The sequence below is a fragment of the Bos grunniens genome, chromosome 15 (genome assembly GCF_055505025.1).
Source record: "Bos grunniens cultivar Pamir isolate PY7600 chromosome 15, Bosgru_T2T1.0, whole genome shotgun sequence".
Taxonomy (NCBI): domain Eukaryota; kingdom Metazoa; phylum Chordata; class Mammalia; order Artiodactyla; family Bovidae; genus Bos; species Bos grunniens.
Window position 1 is genome coordinate 78009308 of NC_141179.1, and position 19670 is coordinate 78028977.

The 19670-nt window shown below is 44.4% G+C and overlaps 1 protein-coding gene across 7 annotated transcripts in view; it reads right to left on the reverse strand.

The window, feature by feature from the left end:
• LOC147358553 (mitochondrial carrier homolog 2) overlaps positions 1 to 19670 on the reverse strand; it is a 71857-nt gene that overhangs the window by 28476 nt on the left and 23711 nt on the right. For 6 of the 7 annotated variants that reach the window (XR_015142392.1, XM_086341663.1, XM_086341661.1 and 3 more), the window contains 4 exons: positions 18828 to 18950; positions 17827 to 17934; positions 16494 to 16583; positions 13525 to 14280 (listed from right to left, as the gene is read on the reverse strand). Coding sequence is in view for 6 of the 7 variants with exons in the window: in XM_086341663.1 (XP_086197789.1) it covers positions 14107 to 14280; positions 16494 to 16583; positions 17827 to 17934; positions 18828 to 18950 (495 nt within the window). In the remaining variant the exon portion in view is untranslated. Of the gene's footprint in view, positions 1 to 13524; positions 14281 to 16493; positions 16584 to 17826; positions 17935 to 18827; positions 18951 to 19670 lie in introns of those variants that run through there. The other variant, XM_086341671.1, reaches the window with a different exon arrangement.

Sequence of the window (19670 nt, forward strand, 5' to 3'; positions counted from 1 at the left end):
CCATCTTTGCATGAAATGTTCCCTTGATATCTCTAATTTTCTTGAAGAGATCTCTAGTCTTCCCCATTCTGTTGTTTTCCTCTATTTCTTTGCATTGATCACTGAGGAAGGCTTTCTTATCTCTCCTTGCTATTCTTTGGAACTCTGCATTCAGATGCTGATATCTTTCCTTTTCTCCTTTGCTTTTTGCTTCTCTGCTTTTCACAGCTATTTGTAAGGCCTCCTCAGACAGCCAATTGCTTTTTTGCATTTCTTTTCCATGGGGATGGTCTTGATCCCTGTCTCCTGTACAATGTCACGAACCTCTGTCCATAGTTCATCAGGCACTCTATCTATCAGATCTAGCCCCTTATATCTATTTATCACTTCCACTGTATAATCATAAGGGATTTGATTTAGGTCATACCTGAATGGTCTAGTGGTTTTCCCTACTTTCTTCCATTTAAGTATGAATTTTGCAATAAGGAGTTCATGATCTGAGCCACAGTCAGCTCCTGGTCTTGTTTTTGCTGACTGTATAGAGCTTCTTCATCTATGGCTACAAAGAATATAATCAATCTGATTTCGGTGTTGACCATCTGGTGATGTTCATGTGTAGAGTCTTGTGTTATTGGAAGAGGGTGTTTGCTATGACCAGTGCATTCTCTCGGCAAAACTCTATTAGCCTTTGCCCTGCTTCATTCCGTATTCAGTGTCCTATCATTTTGCCTTTTCATACTGTTCATGGGGTTCTCAAGGCAAGAATACTGAAGTGGTTTGCCATTCCCTTCTCCAGTGGACCACATTCTGTCAGACCTCTCCACCATGACCTGTCCATCTTGGGTGGCCCCACAGGGCATGGCTTAGTTTCGTTGAGTTAGACAAAGCTGTGGTCCATGTGATCAGATTGACTAGTTTTCTGTGATTATGGTTTCAGTGTGTCTGCCCTCTGATGCCCTCTTGCAACACCTACAGTCTTACTTGGGTTTCTCTTACCTTGGACGTGGGGTATTTCTTCACAGCTGCTCCAGCAAAGCGCAGCCGCTACTCCTTGCCTTGGATGAGGGGTATCTCCTCACCGCCGCCCCTCTGACTTTGAACGTGGAGTAGCTCCTCTAGGCCCTTCTGTGCCCGCACAGCCACCTACTCCTTGGACGTGGGGTTGCTCCTCCCGGCTGCAGCCCCTGACCTCGGATGTGGGGAAGCTCCTCTTGGCTGCTCCTGTGCTGTTGCAGCCTGGCACTCTCGGCCACCGCCCCTGACCTCGGATCCGGGGTAGCTCCTCTTGGCCGCCGCCCCTCAGGCATGGGGTCCTCCTGGCTTCTGCTCTTGATCTTGGACGTGGGATAGCTGACTTAATTAAGTTGTTCTAATTCCTTCAGTTAGATGCTGTATTCATTATCTATTGCTACCATAACGAACGGCCACAGATTTGGTGGCTTAAAACAACAACAGCTTACTATCTGGCAGTTCTGCAGCTTAGAAGTCCAGTAGGAGTGGCGGATATCAGCTCCGGGTCCCACAGGTTGAAATCAAGTCATTGACCCACCAGGTCCTTATCTAGAAGCTCTCGGGGAGAAGTTACTTCTGGGCTCATTCAGGTTGTTGGTAGAATTCAAATTCAGTTCCACATGGTCATAGGACTGAGGTTCACATTTCCTTATTCGCTGTTGGCCAAGGGTTTGTCTCAGCTTCTGGAGACTGCTAACATTCCCTGACTTCATCTTCATAAACTGGCAATGATGGATCCAATCTTTCTCATCCTTCAGAAATCTCTGGTCTCCTGTCTACTAGGGCTTCCCTCGTGGGTCAGATGGTAAAGAATTTGCCTGCAGTGCAGGAGACTTGGGTTCCATCCCTGAGTCTGGACAATTCCCTGGAGAAGGGAATGGCAACCCACTCCAGTATTCTTACCTGGAGAATTCCAAGGACAGAGGAGCCTGTGGGGCTGCAGTTGATGGGGTTGCAAAGAGTCGGAAACCTGAGTGACTAACACTTCTACTTTCTGTCTACTAATCTCTTCTGCCTCTTATTCTACCCTACCTCTCTGATGAAGTCTTCTGTTTTCCTCTTCTAATTTAAGATTTCATGTGACTATACTTGATCTACCTGGATAATCCAGAATAATCTCCCTATTTTAATGTCAGCTGATTAATAACCTTAATTCCATCTGCAAAACCCTTTTATAGCAGTACCTAGATTAGTGTTTGATTAAATAAGCAAAAGATGGGGACCTTGGGGGAGACTTTTACTTTGGGCCACATGGCATGTGGGACCTTGGTTCCTTCTACCAGGGATCAAACCTGTGCCGCCTGGAATGGAAGCACAGAGTCTTAACAACTGAACTGCCAGGGAAGCATCATGGCGACCTTTAGAATTCTGCCTACTATTCTTCATTACCCTTACTTCATTCACTGTTACCCTTTCGTGTTCATTACCATAAGAATTTAAGTGTGAATTTCCTTTCAAACACTGCTTTAGCTCACATATTCTAATATGTCCTTCAGTAGTTAGAAATTTTGGTTTTGACTCTTTGTTGACAAAAGATTTGCTTGAGAGAACTTTTTGATAGCTGAATGGCAGATCAAATTCACGGATTGAAATTTTCTTTTAATAGACAAATTAAGTCAATTTACATTTCTTGATATGACAAATACTTTTGGTCATAGTTATATTATTGTTTTATAATTTTTTTCAATATTAAAAAAGTGTTTACAACTTTAAAAATAGATTTTTGTGGATAGCTTCAAAATAAACTTTTACTATATGAACTATTTCTTTTTGAGTGTGCATAGGTATATTTGACGGAGAAGGCAATGGCACACCACTCCAATACTCTTGCCTGGAAAATCCCATGGACAGAGAAGCCTGGTAGGCTGCAGTCCATGGGGTCGCTAAGAGTCAGATGTGACTGAGTGACTTCACTTTCACTTTTCACTTTCATGCACTGGAGAAGGAAATGGCAACCCACTCCAGTGTTCTTGCCTGGAGAATCCCAGGGATGGGGGAGCCTGGTGGGCTGCCGCCTATGGGGTCTCACAGAGTCAGACACGACTGAAGCGACTTAGCAGCAGCAGCAGGTATATTTGAAAGGTTCTGTTGTATGCATATGAAATAAATTTATATTCATTGTTTTCCCTTCCCCATCTTCATCATCTTCCTTACTTCCAGGTCCCACACAACTGTATTCTTGTATTTCACAGTCTTCACACAAAGTACCAATAGAGTTCATATTTATATCTTTAAATATACTTACCACTTGATTTATCAACTTTACGTTTCTTCTTATGAAATCAGCATCATCACAATACTTCTCACCTTTACTCCTCCTTCTCTCTCAACTATTGTTATAAATATATTTACATATTGCTAGGTTTGGGAATTCCCTGACGGTCCAGTAGTTAGCAATCTAACTCCTGGGGGCACAGGTTCAGTCCTTGGTTGGGGGACTAAGATTCCACAAGCTGTTTGGCCAAAAACATATCGCTAGGTTTATAATATTTTCGTTCCATTTTATAATAAAAGGCATTCACATTTTTTAAAGTCCCAAGACTGGAATAAAATAAAATGGTTTTTATATTGTCTATGAGTTCTTTTGGTGAAGTTGTCTCTATACATCTCTTGGTTGACTCAAGTTACTTCATACAATCAGTCTAGATGTCAGGCAGCTCCAGGAGTGCTTAATTTATTTAGCAGCTCACTGGCACCATCAAAGATCCAGGCCTTACCGTCTTCCAACCGTCACCTTTGATGCCAACTTTGTTCTCAAGTTAACTCTGCCCTATAGTTGTATGACTATAGCAAATCCAGGCAAACCACCAGATCCAAAAACACCCAGTGAAAGAACCTCTGTCCCTGGATGTCTTTCTTTTTCTTAAAAAAAATTTTTTATTTACCTATTTATTTTTGGCTGCATTAGCTGACCGACAAATAATTGATGCTTTTGAACTGTGGTGCTGGAGAAGACTCTTGAGAGTCCCTTGGACAACAAGGCGATCCAACCAGTCCATCCTAAAGGAAATCAGTCCTGAATATTCATTGGAAGGTGGGAGGAAAAGGGGACAACAGAGGACGAGATGCTTGAAATTTGTTTTTCCCCTGTGGGCTGTGGTTGAAATCACTGTAGTTGGGAAAGGCAGCTGAGTAAACAAATTGGTACAGTGAAGTGTTTCAAGTGCAGAGGTCAGAGTCTCCAGGAGGTGAAGAAGGACTGTCAAGTTCTGCCTGCAAACAGCATCAAAACAGCTTCGCAGGCTAAGTTACTATTTGACGTGGTCTTGAAAGGTGACAGGTGTTTGCTAAGTAATGAGGTGATGGGGTGGTATGCAGGGATCTGGGAGGGGGGTTAATGTTCCTAGAGACTCACAGGGAGGTTGAGGGGGCAGAAGGGCCACGTCAGAGATGGGCCCCTGCAAGGGGATCAACATGATCAGACAGCCTTGTAATGTGCTCATCTTGGCTGCTCTGCCAAAGTTTGGATGGGAGACCAGATTTAACAGTGGAGACACTTTGAACCCATGCATGTATACTGCTCCTCATGTTTCCTTCTAAATTTAGCCTCCATTGATGATTCTTGCCTGATCCATTTTACTATTGTGGTTGTGAAACGTTGGTCCCATCTCCAGCACTCCATCTGCCCTCACTGGTTGACTCTCAGCATTCATTCTGTTGGGTTGGTCAAAAAGGTCATTCAGGTTTTCCCGTAAGATATGGAAAAACTTGAATAAACTTTTTGGCAACCCAATACTTTCTTTCTCTTCTCTCTCTCTCTCTCCCTTTTTCATTAATATGAAGTAAATGATTCCTGATTTTTCTAATGGGTTTATTATTTATAAATGTCCTTAATCATTTTGGTACCTAATATCCCATACAACAAAATGTGGAAAATTCTTAAAGAGATGGGAATACCAGACCACCCTACCTGCCTCCTGAGAAACATGAATGCAGGTCAAGAAGCAAGTTAGAACCTTTGGACTGGTTCAAAATTTCAAAAGGAGTATGCCAAGGTAGTACATTGTCACCCTATTTATTTAACTTATATGCAGAGCACATCAAGTGAAATGCCAGGCTGGGTGAATCTTAAGCTAGAATCCAGATTGCTGGGAGAGATATTAACAACCTCAGATGTGCAGATGACACCACTGTAATGGAAGAAAGTGAAGAGGAACTAAAGATCCTCTTGATGAGGGTGAAAGAGGAGAGTGGAAAAGCTGGCTTAAAACTCAACATTCAAAAAACCTAAGATCATGGCATCTGGTCCCATTACTTCATGGCAAATAGATGGGGAAAAAAGTGGAAACAGTGACAGAGTTTCTTTTCTTGGGCTCCAAAATCACTGCAGACAGTGAATGCAGCCATTAAATTAAGACTCTTGTTCCTTGGAAGAAAAGCTATGACAAACCTAGACAGCATATTAAAAAACAAAGATATCATTTTGCCAACAAAGGTCCTTATAGTCAAAGCTATGTATGGAGAGTTGGACCATAAAGAAGTTTAAGTGCCAAAGAATTGATGTTTTCAAATTGTGGGGCTGGAGAAGACTCTTGAGAGTCCCTTGGACTGCAAGGAGATCCAGCTAGTCAATCCTAAAGGAAATCAGTCTTGAATATTCACTGGAAGGACTGATGCTGAAGTTGAAGCTCCAATACTTTAGACTCATTGGAAAAAAACGTGATGTTGGGAAAGATTGGGGGCAAAAGGAGAAGAGGGCAGCAGAGGATGAGATGGTTAGATAGCATCACTGATTCAATGACCATGAATCTGAGCAAACTCTGGGAGATAGTGAAGGACAGGGAAACCTGGCAAGCTGCAGTCCATGGGATCGCAGAGTTGGACACGACTGAGCGACTGAACACCACTACCACCATTTAATATCCCAGATTTGGCTGGTGGCAGCCTCTTCAAGCTGCCTCCTTTCTCTTGTGAAATGCTTCCTAATATTACTAATTTTTTAAGTGCTTTCTTACGTTTTGGCATAACAAAATGTTCCAGGCTGCTCATCTCGTATTTGTGATGTACTAGCCCCTGGAATCAGCCATTTCTCTAATGATCCCTGATTCCTTTAAGTGCGAAATGGCATGGAAGAACAAATCTCAGTGCAAAATATGCTTATTGCTAATGAGGTGTGTTTGGTTTTAGACCCTCCTTCCTAGCAGACACAGCTGAATATATATACATATGAATATACATACCCGTACGTATTTTAGAAATCATGAATGCACACTGATATCTCCAATTCCAATCCATTTCCACAAGTTTTTTTTTTTTTTAATCTGTTTCCTTCCATTAACTATTTGTATGTTTCTTCTTCCAGAGTAAACACTCTGGCTCTTAAAGCATCAACACATTTATTAATTTGCCCAATAACATATCAAAAATAGTTTCAGAACCATTTTGCAAATACAAGTACACAGACAAACCTGCAAAAAGCATTCACAATTTCTTTGCAGTTTTCTCCCTGCCCCCAGGCCACCAGCACTCAGCTTCTTAACCACTTCTTTCTAACAAGACTGTTTGCCATGGGGCTTCCCTGGTGGCTAAGCGGTAAGGACTCTGCCTGCCAATGCAGGAGAAAAGAGTTGGATCCCTGATCTGGGAAGTTCCCGCAGGCTGCAATGGCATCCCATTCCAGTACTCTTGCCTGGAAAATTTCATGGATGGAGGAGCCTGGTAGGCTGCAGTCCATGGGGTCACTAAGAGTTGGACACGACTGAGCGACTTCACTTTCACTTTTCATTTTCATGCATTGGAGAAAGAAATGGTAACCCACTCCAGTGTCCTTGCCTGGAGAATCCCAGGGACAGTGGAGCCTGGTGGGCTGTCGTCTCTGGGGTCGCACAGAGTCGGACACGACTGAGTGACTTAGCAGCAGCAGCAGCATCGGAGCAACTAACCCCGGGAGCCACAACTACCGAAGCCTGAGCACCCTAGAGCCTGTGCTCCACAAGTGAAACCAATACCATGAGAAGACCACGCGCTGCAACCAGAGCAGGCCCCACTCTCTGCAGCTGCAGAAAAGCCTGCGGAGCTGTGAAGACCCAGCACAGTCAAGCAAATAAAAAAAATTTTTAATAAAATTTTTAAAAATTACTTAAAAAAAAAAGGATTGTTTGCTGGAAGAGGGCAGGGCACTTGAGGAAAGGGAGGAGGTGTGAAATAGCCATGGAGGAGGAAGGGAAAGAGCTCTTCAGTTTCAGGAGCAGAGGATACATTTCCGAGGCTGGAGGAGACACATGAGCAGGGGCCCTGGTGCACTTGTCGCCGGTTTTCCTGCAGCCATTTTGGCAGCCCGGGTGGAGGAGTAGAGAAGACAGATGGTCGGTGGGGGCGGGGGTGCTGGAAGGATCCGAAGCTGGGGGACTACCAGGTGGATGTGCAGAAGGAAGGAGGGTGAGGAGTCTGGCGTGCTGGCAAGAGAGTGGTTGACTGCAATGCACCCTGTGTCTGGGCTGCATGGGGGAGGAAGAGAAGCAGAGAGAAAGAGAGAGAGACAGGAAGGGGAGTGGCTGGAGTCTGAGCTCAGCGGAGCCTGGTGGGCTGCTGTCTATGGGGTCGCACAGAGTCGGACACGACTGAAGTAACTTAGCAGCAGCAGCAGAGAAGGTGTTTACTGACTTCTGGTCACCGAATCTGATGGTTCAGGGGAGTTGTGGGAGAGATGGCTTGTGCCAGACTTGGTGCGGACAGGATGGGAGGGGATCTACTTAGAGCAACCCAAGTGTCTTTGTTTCCCCAAGGACGAGAGGCCGTGAGAGAGGGTCTAGCTGGCCCAGGCCAAAGAAGAATGTTGTTTCAGGCACCTTATTGCAATCCCTGATCAACAGCTGGGAGAAGTATTCAAACCATCATGATTTTGTGAAAAATGAAGGGACCTTAGGGATCATTTCACTTGGACCGTCACTTTACTTTTCAGGTCAGAGAACGAAGGTCCAGAGCTGTTGTTAAGCAACTGCACTCCCTCAGCCCCGAGCCTGGGTGGCACTCCAACCTAGGTATCTGACATTTCAGTTAGTGGCTCTCTCTAACCCATGACAATGTTCTCCAGCTACAGCAGAATGTCTTACTGGCGGGCTTGTTTGGGTTCACTGGTCTGTTCCCACCTGGGCTTGGAGCACAGGAATGGAGTCTGACACATCTCTGCCCTCTCTGTGGTTCCTTAGTCACTGCTCACTGCATTCTTTTTGATCAAAGAGTCTGGGGGAAGAGACTATGTCATAGGGTAGGAGTGCCAACAGGAAGCTGGAATTTTCATGGAGCATTATTTCTTTCTATATTCTGAAGGGTCTTCCTTTCTTTTGACCCTTCCTAAGCAAGAATTACTCTAGACACGTGGTGCACACTTTGTCAGTAGGGCTTTGTCTATAAACATGCTAATTAAATACTGCCTTTCTGAATCTAATTTCACAAGAAAGTTTGTTTCTCAGAGACCACATGACTCAGCTGCACAGAGTCAAGGTGAAACACACTTAAAGGGGAAAATAAATTCCAAGCTTCTTTTTAGCCGATCAGGTGGCATCAAGGCGAGGAAAAGGGGTAAAGCTGTCAGACCTCGGGAGGCATTCAGAGATGAGCTCATCTTCCCCAGGAAGATTCCGCTAGGAATGGACAGAGGTGTCACTGGTGGGATGTAGTTCAACTAAGCCGAGCCAGGCCACACAGATTTATCTTTGTTGTTTACAAAGGACAGAGTAGGCTTTGCAGCTTCAAAGGCATCCTGTGCAGAAGGGCCAAGTCTCTGTGTCCTGGGAACATTGCTGCTACTCTAGGTAATCAAGACAGAGCTAGTCTGAGAGCAGCCTGGAAAACCAGAAGGTAGTGGTTCTATTTCCGCAAAGCAGAGCCTTTTGTGTGACGTTTTTGTCAGCAGCTGGGATTCAATCTGGTGACATTAGGGACTTCCCTGGTACTCCAGGGGTTAAGGCTCTGTGTTTCCACTGCAGGGGGCATGGGTTCAATCCCTGGTTGGGGAACTAAGATTCAGCACGCTGCACAGCTAAAAAATAAAACACTTGGTGACAACATCGTTAAACTGGTGAGCAAGGGTTGTTTCAGAGTGGCTGGGTGCCAGATTTCTCAAATTCTTGCACTTTATTTGGGCCACACCACACGGCTTGCAGGATCACAGTTCCCCCGTGAGGGATCGCACTTGGACCCCAGCAGTGAAAACTCTGAGTCCTAACCACTGAGCCACTAGGGAATTCCCAAATCCTTGTACTTTAAAAATGACAAATGGAAAAAACACCTAGAATTCTTGCTTTCAATGAAACTCTTATGTCTATACAGAGTTGCACTGTTTAATGGTCCATCAGGAAACTTCTAAAGAGTAGAGTAATGGTTACCGTGATCACCTTACCTCATGAGACTTCTACCAATGTTGTCATGTCTCAAAACAGAAAAGGGGTATGCTGCCATCAGATGGTAACAGGAGCTCAGTTGTGACCACATGGTCCAAAAAGTGATGCTTCTAAAAAAAACCTGTTCACCTGAAATCCACTTTAAATCTTAAAAAAACTACTTGTTACTGACTATGCATTCAGTTTATAAAGAAAAAGTACACTCAAAAAGCATGACATAACTAAAAAGAAAACCAAGTATAAAGCATATTATTATTTCCCCCCATATCCTTCATTTTGTTTACAACTGTCCAGTGTAGGTTTTTTTTTTCCTTTTTTTAAATTGGAAGATCACTCCTTTATGTTCAGTAAAGTTGATCTTGTTCTTTGACCCAACTAAATCACTATGTTTCGACTTTTCTCTCATTTCATTCTCAAGGTTCACTCTTAGAGGTCAAGATGCTTTGCGCTGTTTCTCCTGCACCCTCAGACTTTCCATATCCACACAGAATTAATTACCTGTTTCTCATTTCACAGCTTCTTCCCAGGGTCCTCTCTCCCAGTTTCCCATCAAAAGCAGAAGGAGAAATGACAGGCACGGTGGCTCAGCTGCTGAGCGTGTACATTCCCTGTGGGGCACTTTTTCTTAATGGAAGCAGGAAGATTTGCCCCTCTTTTCTAAAGAAAACAAGTAGCTACTCTTTTCCGGAGCTGGTGTGGGCTGGGCGGGGCCCAGCACTGAACTGCCTTGGCCTTTTGACAATTATTGGATGTGGAGGCTGTGCCTGGATGACATGGGATTCTCTCTTTTTTGCTCCTTTGGTATCTTAGCAGCCAAACCACAGCTCTCAGGAAGCTTTCACTCTCAAAAAGCACTTCTAAAAATCTGATCATGTATTCTGATTTTTATTCCAAAAATATCATACTTTTAAAAAATTCAGTCAGTTCAGTTCAGTCGCTCAGTCGTGTCCGACTCTTTGTGACTCCATGGACTGCAGCACGCCAGCACGCCCCACAGGAGATGTATATGCTGCAGATAGATAGGCTTCCCTGTCCATCACCAACTCCCAGAGCTTGCCCAAACTCATGTCCATCGAGCCGGTGATGCCATCCAACCATCTCATCCTCTGTCATCCCCTTCTCCTCCTCCTGCCTTCAATCTTTCCTAGCATCAGGGTCTTTTCCAATAAGTCAGTTCTGCGCATCAGGTGGCCAAAGTATTGGAGCTTCAGCTTCAGCGTCAGTCCTTCCAATGAATATTTAGGACTGATTTCCTTTAGGATTGACTGGTTTGATCTTGCAGTCCAAGGGATTCTCAGACATCTTCTCCAACACCACAATTCAAAAGCATAAATTCTTCAGTGCTCAACTTTCTGTATAGCCCAACTCTCACATCCATATATGACTAATGAAAAAACCATAGGCTTGACTAGACAGACATTGTTATCAAAGTAGTCTCTCTGCTTTTTAATATGCTATCTAGGTTGGGGTATAGCTTTTCTTCCAAGGAGCAACCGTCTTTTAATTTCATGGCTGCAATCACCATCTGCAGTGATTTTGGAGCCCCCCGCAAAATAAAGTCTCTCACTGTTTCCATTGTTTCCCCATCTATTTGCCATGAAGTGATGGGACCAGATGCCATGATCTTAGTTTTCTGAATGTTTATTTTTAAGCCAACTTTTTCACTCTCCTCTTTCACTTTCATCAAGAGGCTCTTTAGTTCTTCACTTTCTGCCATAAGGATGGTGTCATTTGAGTATCTGAGGTTATTGATATTTCTCCTGGTAATCTGGTTCCAGCTTGTGCTTCATACAGCCTGGCATTTCTCATGATGTATACTCTGCATAGAAGTTAAATAAGCAAGGTGTCAATATACAGCCTTGACATATTTCTTCCCCAATTTGGAACCAGCCTGTTCCATGTCCGATTCTAACTGTTTCTTATTGACTTGCATACAGATTTCTTAGGAGGCAGGTAAGGTGGTCTGGTATTCCCATCTCTTGAAGAATTTTCCACAGTTTGTTGTGATCCACACAGTCAAAGGCTTTGGTGTAGTCAATAAATCAGAAGTAGATGTTTTCTGGAACTCTCTTTTTTGATGATCCAACGGATGTTGACAAATTTGATCTCTGGTTCCTCTGCCTTTTCTAAATCCAGCTTGAACATCTGGAAGTTCATGGTTCATGTACTGTTGAAGCCTGGCTTGGAGAAGTTTGAGCATTACTTTGCTAGCATGTGAGATGAGTGCAATTGTGCGGTAGTTTGAACATTCTTTGGTGTTGCCTTTATGATTGGAATGAAAACTGACCTTTTCCAGTCCTGTGGCCACTGCTGAGTTTTCCAAATTTGCTGGCATATTGAGTGCAGCGCTTTCACAGCATTATCTTTTAGGAACTGAAATAGGTCAGCTGTAATTCCATCACCTCCACTAGCTTTGTTTGTAGTGATGCTTCCTAAGTCCCTCTTGACTTTGCATTCCAGGATGTCTGGCTGTAGGTGAGTGATCACACCATCCTGGTTATCTGGGTCATGAAGATCTTTTTGTATAGTTCTTCTGTGTATTCTTGCCACCTCTTCTTAATATCTTCTGCTTCTGTTAGGTCCATACCATTTGTGCCCTTTATTGAGCCCATTTTTGCATGAAATGTTTCCTTGGTATCTCTAATTTTCTTGAAGAGATTTCTAGTCTTTCCCATTCTCTTGTTTTCCTCTATTTCTTTGCATTGATCACTGAGGAAGGCTTTCTCTCTCCTTGCTATTCTTTGGAACTCTGCATTCAAATGGGTATATCTTCCCTTTTCTCCTTTGCCTTTTGCTTCTCTTCTTTTCTCAGCTATTTGTAAGGCCTCCTCAGACAGCCATTTTGCCTTTTTTCATTTCTTTTTCTTGGGGATGGTCTTGATCCCTGTCTCCTGTACAATGTCATGAGCCTCTGTCCATAGTTCTTCAGGCACTCTATCAGACCTAATTCCTTGAATCTGTCACTTCCACAGTATAATTGTAAGAGATTTGACTTAGGTCATACCTGGAATGGTCTAGTGGCTTTCCCTACTTTCTTCAATTTAAGTCTGAATTTGGCAATAAGGAGTTCATGATCTGAGCCACAGTCAGCGCCTGGTCTTGTTTTTACTGACTGTATAGAGATTCTCTATCTTTGGCTGCAAAGAATATAATCAATCTGATTTTTGCATTGACCATCTGGTGATGTCCATGTGTAGAATTGTCTAGAAAGTAATTTTTAAAGTTAGTTTTCTCCAAAATTATTTGGAACAAAAAAAAGTATTTCTGAACAACTTTCAAACAAGGTTTGCCCTGAGCAGTTTGTTTTGGGACTTGTCCTTTAACGATATCCTTTTAGTAACAAAAAGTGGGGTTTTTGCTGGGATGATTTCTAGATAGAACGTTGACTAGATGACTAAAGTTTCAGGGTGTAAGGTGTGGACTAGAAGAAGGCCACTTGCAGGCTCCTATGTAAAAAGCAAGGGCAGATACTCCCCCCTAAAAACACACACACAGTGTGTGTGAGGGGTTTCGGGGAGGTGGGCAGTATATAGGAACTCTCTGTACTAAAAAATTTCAATTTCTCTGTAAACCTAGAATGGTTCTCAAAATAAAGTTGCCTGGCCTTCCCTGGTGATCCAGTGGTTAAGAATCCACCCGCCAATGCAGGGGACGTGGGCTCGATCCCTGGTCCAGGAAGTCTCCACACGCCTCAGGACAACTACGCCCAAGTGTCACAACTACTGAGCCCGCGCTCCCCAGAGCCCACGCTGGCCAGAAGCCCGTGTGCCCCCACGGGAGAGCAGTCCCGGCTCTCTGCAACTGGGGACAGCCACGCGGCAACAGAGGCCCGGTGCCGCTAACAGTACACAAACAGATACACAAGCCAAGAGTCGGCTGATTAAAGAGAGAGAGATACTGACACTCGGATTCTAACAGAATATGTTGCCTGTGGTTCTAATCTCTAGTCATCCAGGTAGTGGTGGTGGCTGAAAGGGTTTCAAAGTCGTAACACAAAACATACTGGGAAACTTTCAACCCAACATAAAAGGAAACAGGTCAAAGCAGGAAGCCTGGCATGAACTGGAGTGACCCCAGCATGTTGACAGGACAGGCCGTAGTTGGCAGATGGTGCCTGGGGCCTGCCAAGGACAGAAAATCTAAAGTAGCTATTCACACGAGATTACGCAGTTAACCAATCAAAGGGAATAACTTGTGGGAGAGAAAGAATTTTAATCAATGGGTTAAAAAACTTACATAACCATGCTGAGCATAATATATGCAACACTGACTTCCAGGTAATAGCATGAGTTTTTTCCTCTATGTGGGAACACTTCACTCTGAACAAACCTGATATACCGCAGCCTGACTGATCATTCGTCGCTAGGAAGCTCTGGCACAAGACTTTTTATTTAATATAGCAAACTCCCAGAGTACGTTTAAAATAGTCTGCTCTTTTAAAGCTTCTTTGCACATAATTTTAAAGAGAATATATAAACTGAGGTATATCTGTGTTGTAGTTTCATGAGCACACACTTCAATTTCTGAAAAGGGAAGCTTTTGGATACATCATAATAAAATTTCATTTCATGAAAAAATAATTTAAGTCGTGAGGTATGTGTCCTGAGATCCTACATGCAGTGTAAGCTCCTGGGGTGAGGGTGGTGCATGATGAACACACAGCACAGAATGCAACGTGTGGATGGAGCTCCCGAGCACACAAGTCCCTTCGTTACAAAACGTGCCGAGCCCAGAACACAGCAAGGAAGTCCCGGTGTGGTGTGGCCCAGGCACTCTACGGGTAGGTGTATACGTGCAAGGATGGGTATGCCACGGCGGTCCTGTGGCTTCCCCTTGTGCCAGGATGTCTGCTCCTGGACCAGCTTGGCTTCACTGATGGAGCTGGCTCTTGGCTGGGGTTGGTGCTTCTCTTTGGATCGCAAGACACTGTAAATCCTGGCTTCTCTTTCTGTGCAAACAAGATAGAAGAGTTGAATCACTTTGTGCTGCAATTCCTAAAGCTATAGTTAGGACTGGGGCTGCTGTTACAAGGAGTTAGAGACAGGCAGTCGCATTTCTCCTCAAATACCATCAAAGTAGCTGACGTTGTTACAGGGCAGGGGTGAATCAAGCATTCGCCCTAGTCCCTGAGATGGCCAAAGAAAAGTCCACGGGTGATGGCTTAATTGCTCTGAGAAGCTCAGGGATTGCATTTTATAAGCTGTTTAGGAACATTACACAAAGAAAGAGAACTTGATTTACAAGGTTGGAGACTGCCCAGAGTTTTTAAAGTCTTCTCTGACATACCATGGAAGTCAAACACCTACATCTCTGTTACAGAAACATTAAACTAGAAATTTAAAGAAAAATGGAGTAGAAGTAAAGGCTCGGATGGCATTCAGCTACTCTGCTGGGTTTAAATGAACCCCAATTTACATGTTAAGCCTCCCCAGCATGTTTCAGTGGGGGGATTTGGCTTTAGCCACCTACAGACATCTTGCAGTGGACGCCGTATGAGGAAAGGGGACAGTCATCACTTATCAGCGTGTCAGCACAGAATCCTCTTGGACTTGACTTGATCTCCACCTCTCTTTTCACTGTTCTGTTTCTGTGATATCATGGTGGTTGGACTATTTACCTTGTTACTCCTCCTAGAGGATCATGGCCTTAAGGGAGGGCTCATGTTATACAGCCCTCAGAGGGCCCCACATGGTCGGATCTTCATAAGATACTGATGGGTAAATAAGAGCATCATTCTCAGAATCCCCAAGCAGCAAACTTGAGAAGATGGCAGGGATCTGATCTTGAGAAAACCATCCAATCTCTACCTAGTGTGCGTGTGCATACTAAATTCCTTCAGTTGTGTCTGACTCTTTGTGACTCTATGGACTTTATCTAGCCCGCCAGGCTCCTCTGTCCATGGGATTCTCCAGGCGAGAATACTGGAGTGGGTTGCCATGGCCTCCTCCAGGGGATCTTCCTGACCCAGGGATCGAACTCTCATCTCTTATGTCTCTTGCGTTGGCAGACAGATTCTTTACCACCAGGGCCATCTAACCACAGTAATACAGTGGTCCTCAATTTTTGCTCCACCTGGACACATGTGAGCAGCACTTTCCCAGAGACATAGCCAGGGTTATTTGAGAACATGTGTTTTCCTGGTTCCTCTGCCTTTTCTAAATCCAACTTGAACATCTGGAAGTTCATGGTTCATGTACTATTGAAGCCTGGTTTGGAGAATTTTGAGCATTACTTTGCTAGTGTGTGAGATGAGTGCAATTGTGCAGTAGTTTGAATATTCTTTGGCATTGCCAGCTGGTTCACCAGCTCTATTTTTTTCTCCTCCTTCTAAGGAAGAATGGGGCTTCCCTGATGGTTCAGTGGTAAAGAACCCACCTGGCAATATAGGAGACACAGGTTCGATCCCTGGGTCAGGAAGATTCCCCGGAGAAGGAAATAGCAACCCACTCCAGTATTCTTGCCTGGGACATCCCATGTTCCCACTGTAACCCTGGAGAAGCCTCAAGGGTTACAGTGTATGGGGTCACAAAAGAGTTGGGTACAACTTAGCAACTAAACAAGTAAAGAATGCGCAGGTACAAATGAGCAAGAGAGATGTTATTATGGGGACAAATATTAATTCATTCAAACTTATTCTTCTAAAAAAGCGGGTCATTCACAAACCTCTGTACTGAACGTTCACTGTAACTGGATGTGAGACACCCCTCACACCTGATGGTGGCACCCCAATTTGTTGTTAACATCTCCTGGGTTGAGAATCGCTGCATTCACTACCACTTTTTACCTGAAGTGTTGCTGTGGAGTTACAAAACAGTTAGTTGCCTAACAAGTGTTCACTGAAACAAAATAAAATTCGCCATGCAAAGTGTTCAGCCCTGGGTGAGCTTCCCCAGTCCTGAGGTGCCTTGTGGGCTGTGCTCCGGGCTGGTCAGGTGTGTGCAGCCTGGTCAGGTGTGTGCAGCCTGAGGAGGCAAACCACCTGAGATGTTCGCCTCAACAGAACAAATCCACGGAGACAACACTGTGTGGACTGTGGATCACCACCCCTCCAATCATATAATACATTTGCAAAACAAAATCAATGTGGGCGCATATATACATACACACACACACATACACACACACACATATACACACATACGCATATATTAGGTGAAATACCTGTATTCTGTCTTTATTCTTAGTCAAAATCAAGGTGGTCATATCTGTTGGGTCCAGGGAGGTGCTTTTACCTCTTCCGTTTAACTGGGACTAAAATAAAGGAACATATTCTCACTAAATTTTCCACTTGGACAAGTGTGTGATTGTATAAAACACACAGAGGACTTTTTATTCATGCATGTTGATTCATTATGGTTCTCTCACTTTGAAAAGAGAGGCAGAATGCAAGTACAGTAATTCAAAGAAAAGAAGGAAACTACTACTTACTGAATGCCTACTATGTGCTGGGCACTTCACACACGGTTTCATGTAGAATACTCTCAGCAACCCCATGGTGTAGACACTACAACCCCAGCATTTTTGATGCAGGAACGGAGCCCCGGGGGTTAAGGAACTCACAGAGGATGACACAGTGGGGCTGGGGTCTGAGCTGGAGGCAGCCCCCACAGCGTGCGCTCCTGCCGCTATGGCACCGGACGCGAGTGGCCCTCGATACTGAACGAAGATGGCTGCGCTCTGCTCGGGCTCCGCGCTGTAACGCCGAGGGGCCTCGTTCTATCCTCCTCGCCCATGGCGCAGCGTTCCGCACAAGGAAGGCCTCATGCACGCTGCTTGGCTGCTACTGTACCCAAACCTACTTTATACATAGAAGAATCGCGGATTTTATAGCCACGCTCCAAAGCGCTAAATAGTCGGTTGGATCTGTCCCTTCTGTTTCCTATCGCATCCTACTCTGGACGGTAACTTCCTGCTTACTTGTTAAAACCCCCAGCAGATGCCAGGGTCCCTGAGGCAGGATGGTGTTTGGTTCGATGCGTTCAGTAGGTGGCCTGCACGAAGTGTACAGTATAGTTTGTTGAATGGATGGACGGAGCGTCCAGCAGCCTGCTCTTATGATTTGGGTATAAAGATCACAATTCACCAATGCGTGATATCCGACTTCAATGGTGTCCAATCCAAAGCAGTGTCAGTGTCCCACCAACGCTAATGTCCCCCTGCTCCCAGCTGCGCTGTCAGGGTGACAAGGGGCGATGGCATTCTTCGCCCTGAGGGGGAGATGCACTAATTGGAAAAATCAGAGCAACTGCGTGACAAAGACTAAAAACGGAACAGAATAGACAGCCCCAAACTTAAGAGCTTTCAGGAAAAAAAGTAAATATTGGAGGTGATGGATGTGTTAATGAACTAAATGCTGACAATCCTTTCTCAATGTATATATGTGTGTGTGTGCGTGTGTGTATAAAATCACATTGTACACTTTAAATATATTTCCAAAAAAAATTTTAATAACTTTTCTATGCGTGAGTTAAAAAAAAAAAGGCAAAAATAATACCTTATTCAATCTTGATTTTTCATATTTCATCATTGAAGAACTGGCATTCTCTGAAGTTCTGAAAAAGGCAGGAGGCTTTTGCAGAGTAGAAGGAAATCCTGCCCTTTCCTAGAAGGATTGCAAAGAGAACAGTTTTCAGTTGCTCTGTTATAATTAATCTACTCACAACAGACCCAATTCACCCAAGAGCGAATCTCCCGCCTCTGAAGGCCTTTTCATCTTTGGAGAGCAGGGGGTGTGGCGTGGGTGTGGCCGTGAGGAAGGAGGTGCCCGCATGACCTTGGCGGGCACCAGGCCTGATCTCTCGCCACCCAGCCACTCTGGACTGGCTCTTGCCACCACTTTTCCACCACTACCTCCTTCCTCTGTAAATCCAGACTTGGTGGACTCCTGGACTTGCTGTGCTAGAGTCTAGTGTAAGGGCCAAGCTGAAGTACGCTCAGGGATGTCCAGAGGACACACGTCAGTTGTGTTCAACTCTCTGCGACCCCATGGACTGCAGCACGCCAGGCCTCCCTGTCCATCCCCAACTCCCCGGAGTTTACTCAAACTCATGTCCATTGAGTTGGTGATGCTATCCAACCATCTCATCCTCTGTCATCCCCTTCTCCTCCCACCCTCAATCTTTCCCAGCATCAGGGTCTTTTTCAATGAGTCAGTTCTTTGCATCAGGTGGCCAAAGTTTTGGGGTTTCAGCTTCAGCATCAGTCCTTCCAATGAATATTCAGGACTGATTTCCTTTAGGATGGACTGGTTGGATCTCCTTGCAGTCCAAGGGACTCTCAAGAGTCTTCTCCAACACCACAGTTCAAAAGCTTTTGCTTTTGAGGACCCAGGTAAGAGCTCTGAAATCCACATAGAAAACGCCCCCCCCCACAACCCCGCCACCCCCACCACCCCGTCCCATTTCCCATTCCCTTTCTGGTTTAGAGTAAACCTCAGCTCTTTCTTGCACCCACTGTGGAACACTCTAACCAGACAGCAGCCGTAGGCGTTCTTACTGGGGCATCTTCAGTCAACTTTGACTCCGGCATCAAAGTATGTCTCTGATACTGTTTGTTTCGCTGTTTTCTCGACTTAAGTGCCTTTTTTTTCTTCTTATACATTGTCTTCTTCTGATTCAACTATTTCAGAAAGTACAGAGAAATTAGCCATTGAGGGTTCCAGATAGACACCCACCCACAGGGAGCACTCTTTTCACACAATGCCTAAGACAACATTGCTAACCCAGTATGCAGGCCCTCACAGTGTGATGAGTTGTTGTTGGTTTGGAGAACCAAAAAACAGTTCAGTTACCTCATTACTAGAGACCCCTCCCCACTTAACACGCCAAATCCCCCTATTAAAGATACACTGCCAAAGAGGCACCTTTACCAATAACCAAATATCTGTGATATAAAATGAGAAAGCACATTACTTAAGGCAATATTGGCAAGTACAGAAGACACTGATTACTAGCTGTGTGATCAACTGATACAGTTTGTTACCACAAGGTAGCTTTAATAGTTAAGCAAATGAAGCTTGGTACTAATTTTCCAGTTACCCATGGTGTGGTGAAGCTTATTCTGATGGTGCTGTTAAATCTGGCTGAAGAAATTGTAGGGTCTAGTCTGATATGGCTGGCTTATCTGACACAGCCTTACATTCACCCTAGGATGAAGATATTTCTTAATGTAACTAGGAAATCAAGTGCATAGTGAGCCACAACAAATATTTTGCTGTCTCTAAAGCTCTTATAATATCTATGTAAAAAAAAAAGTCTGTGAATAGACAGGGCAAAAATATCACTTAATATACAGAAATATAGAAAACTACCTAAGACCATGTAAACAAAAACACTTTCC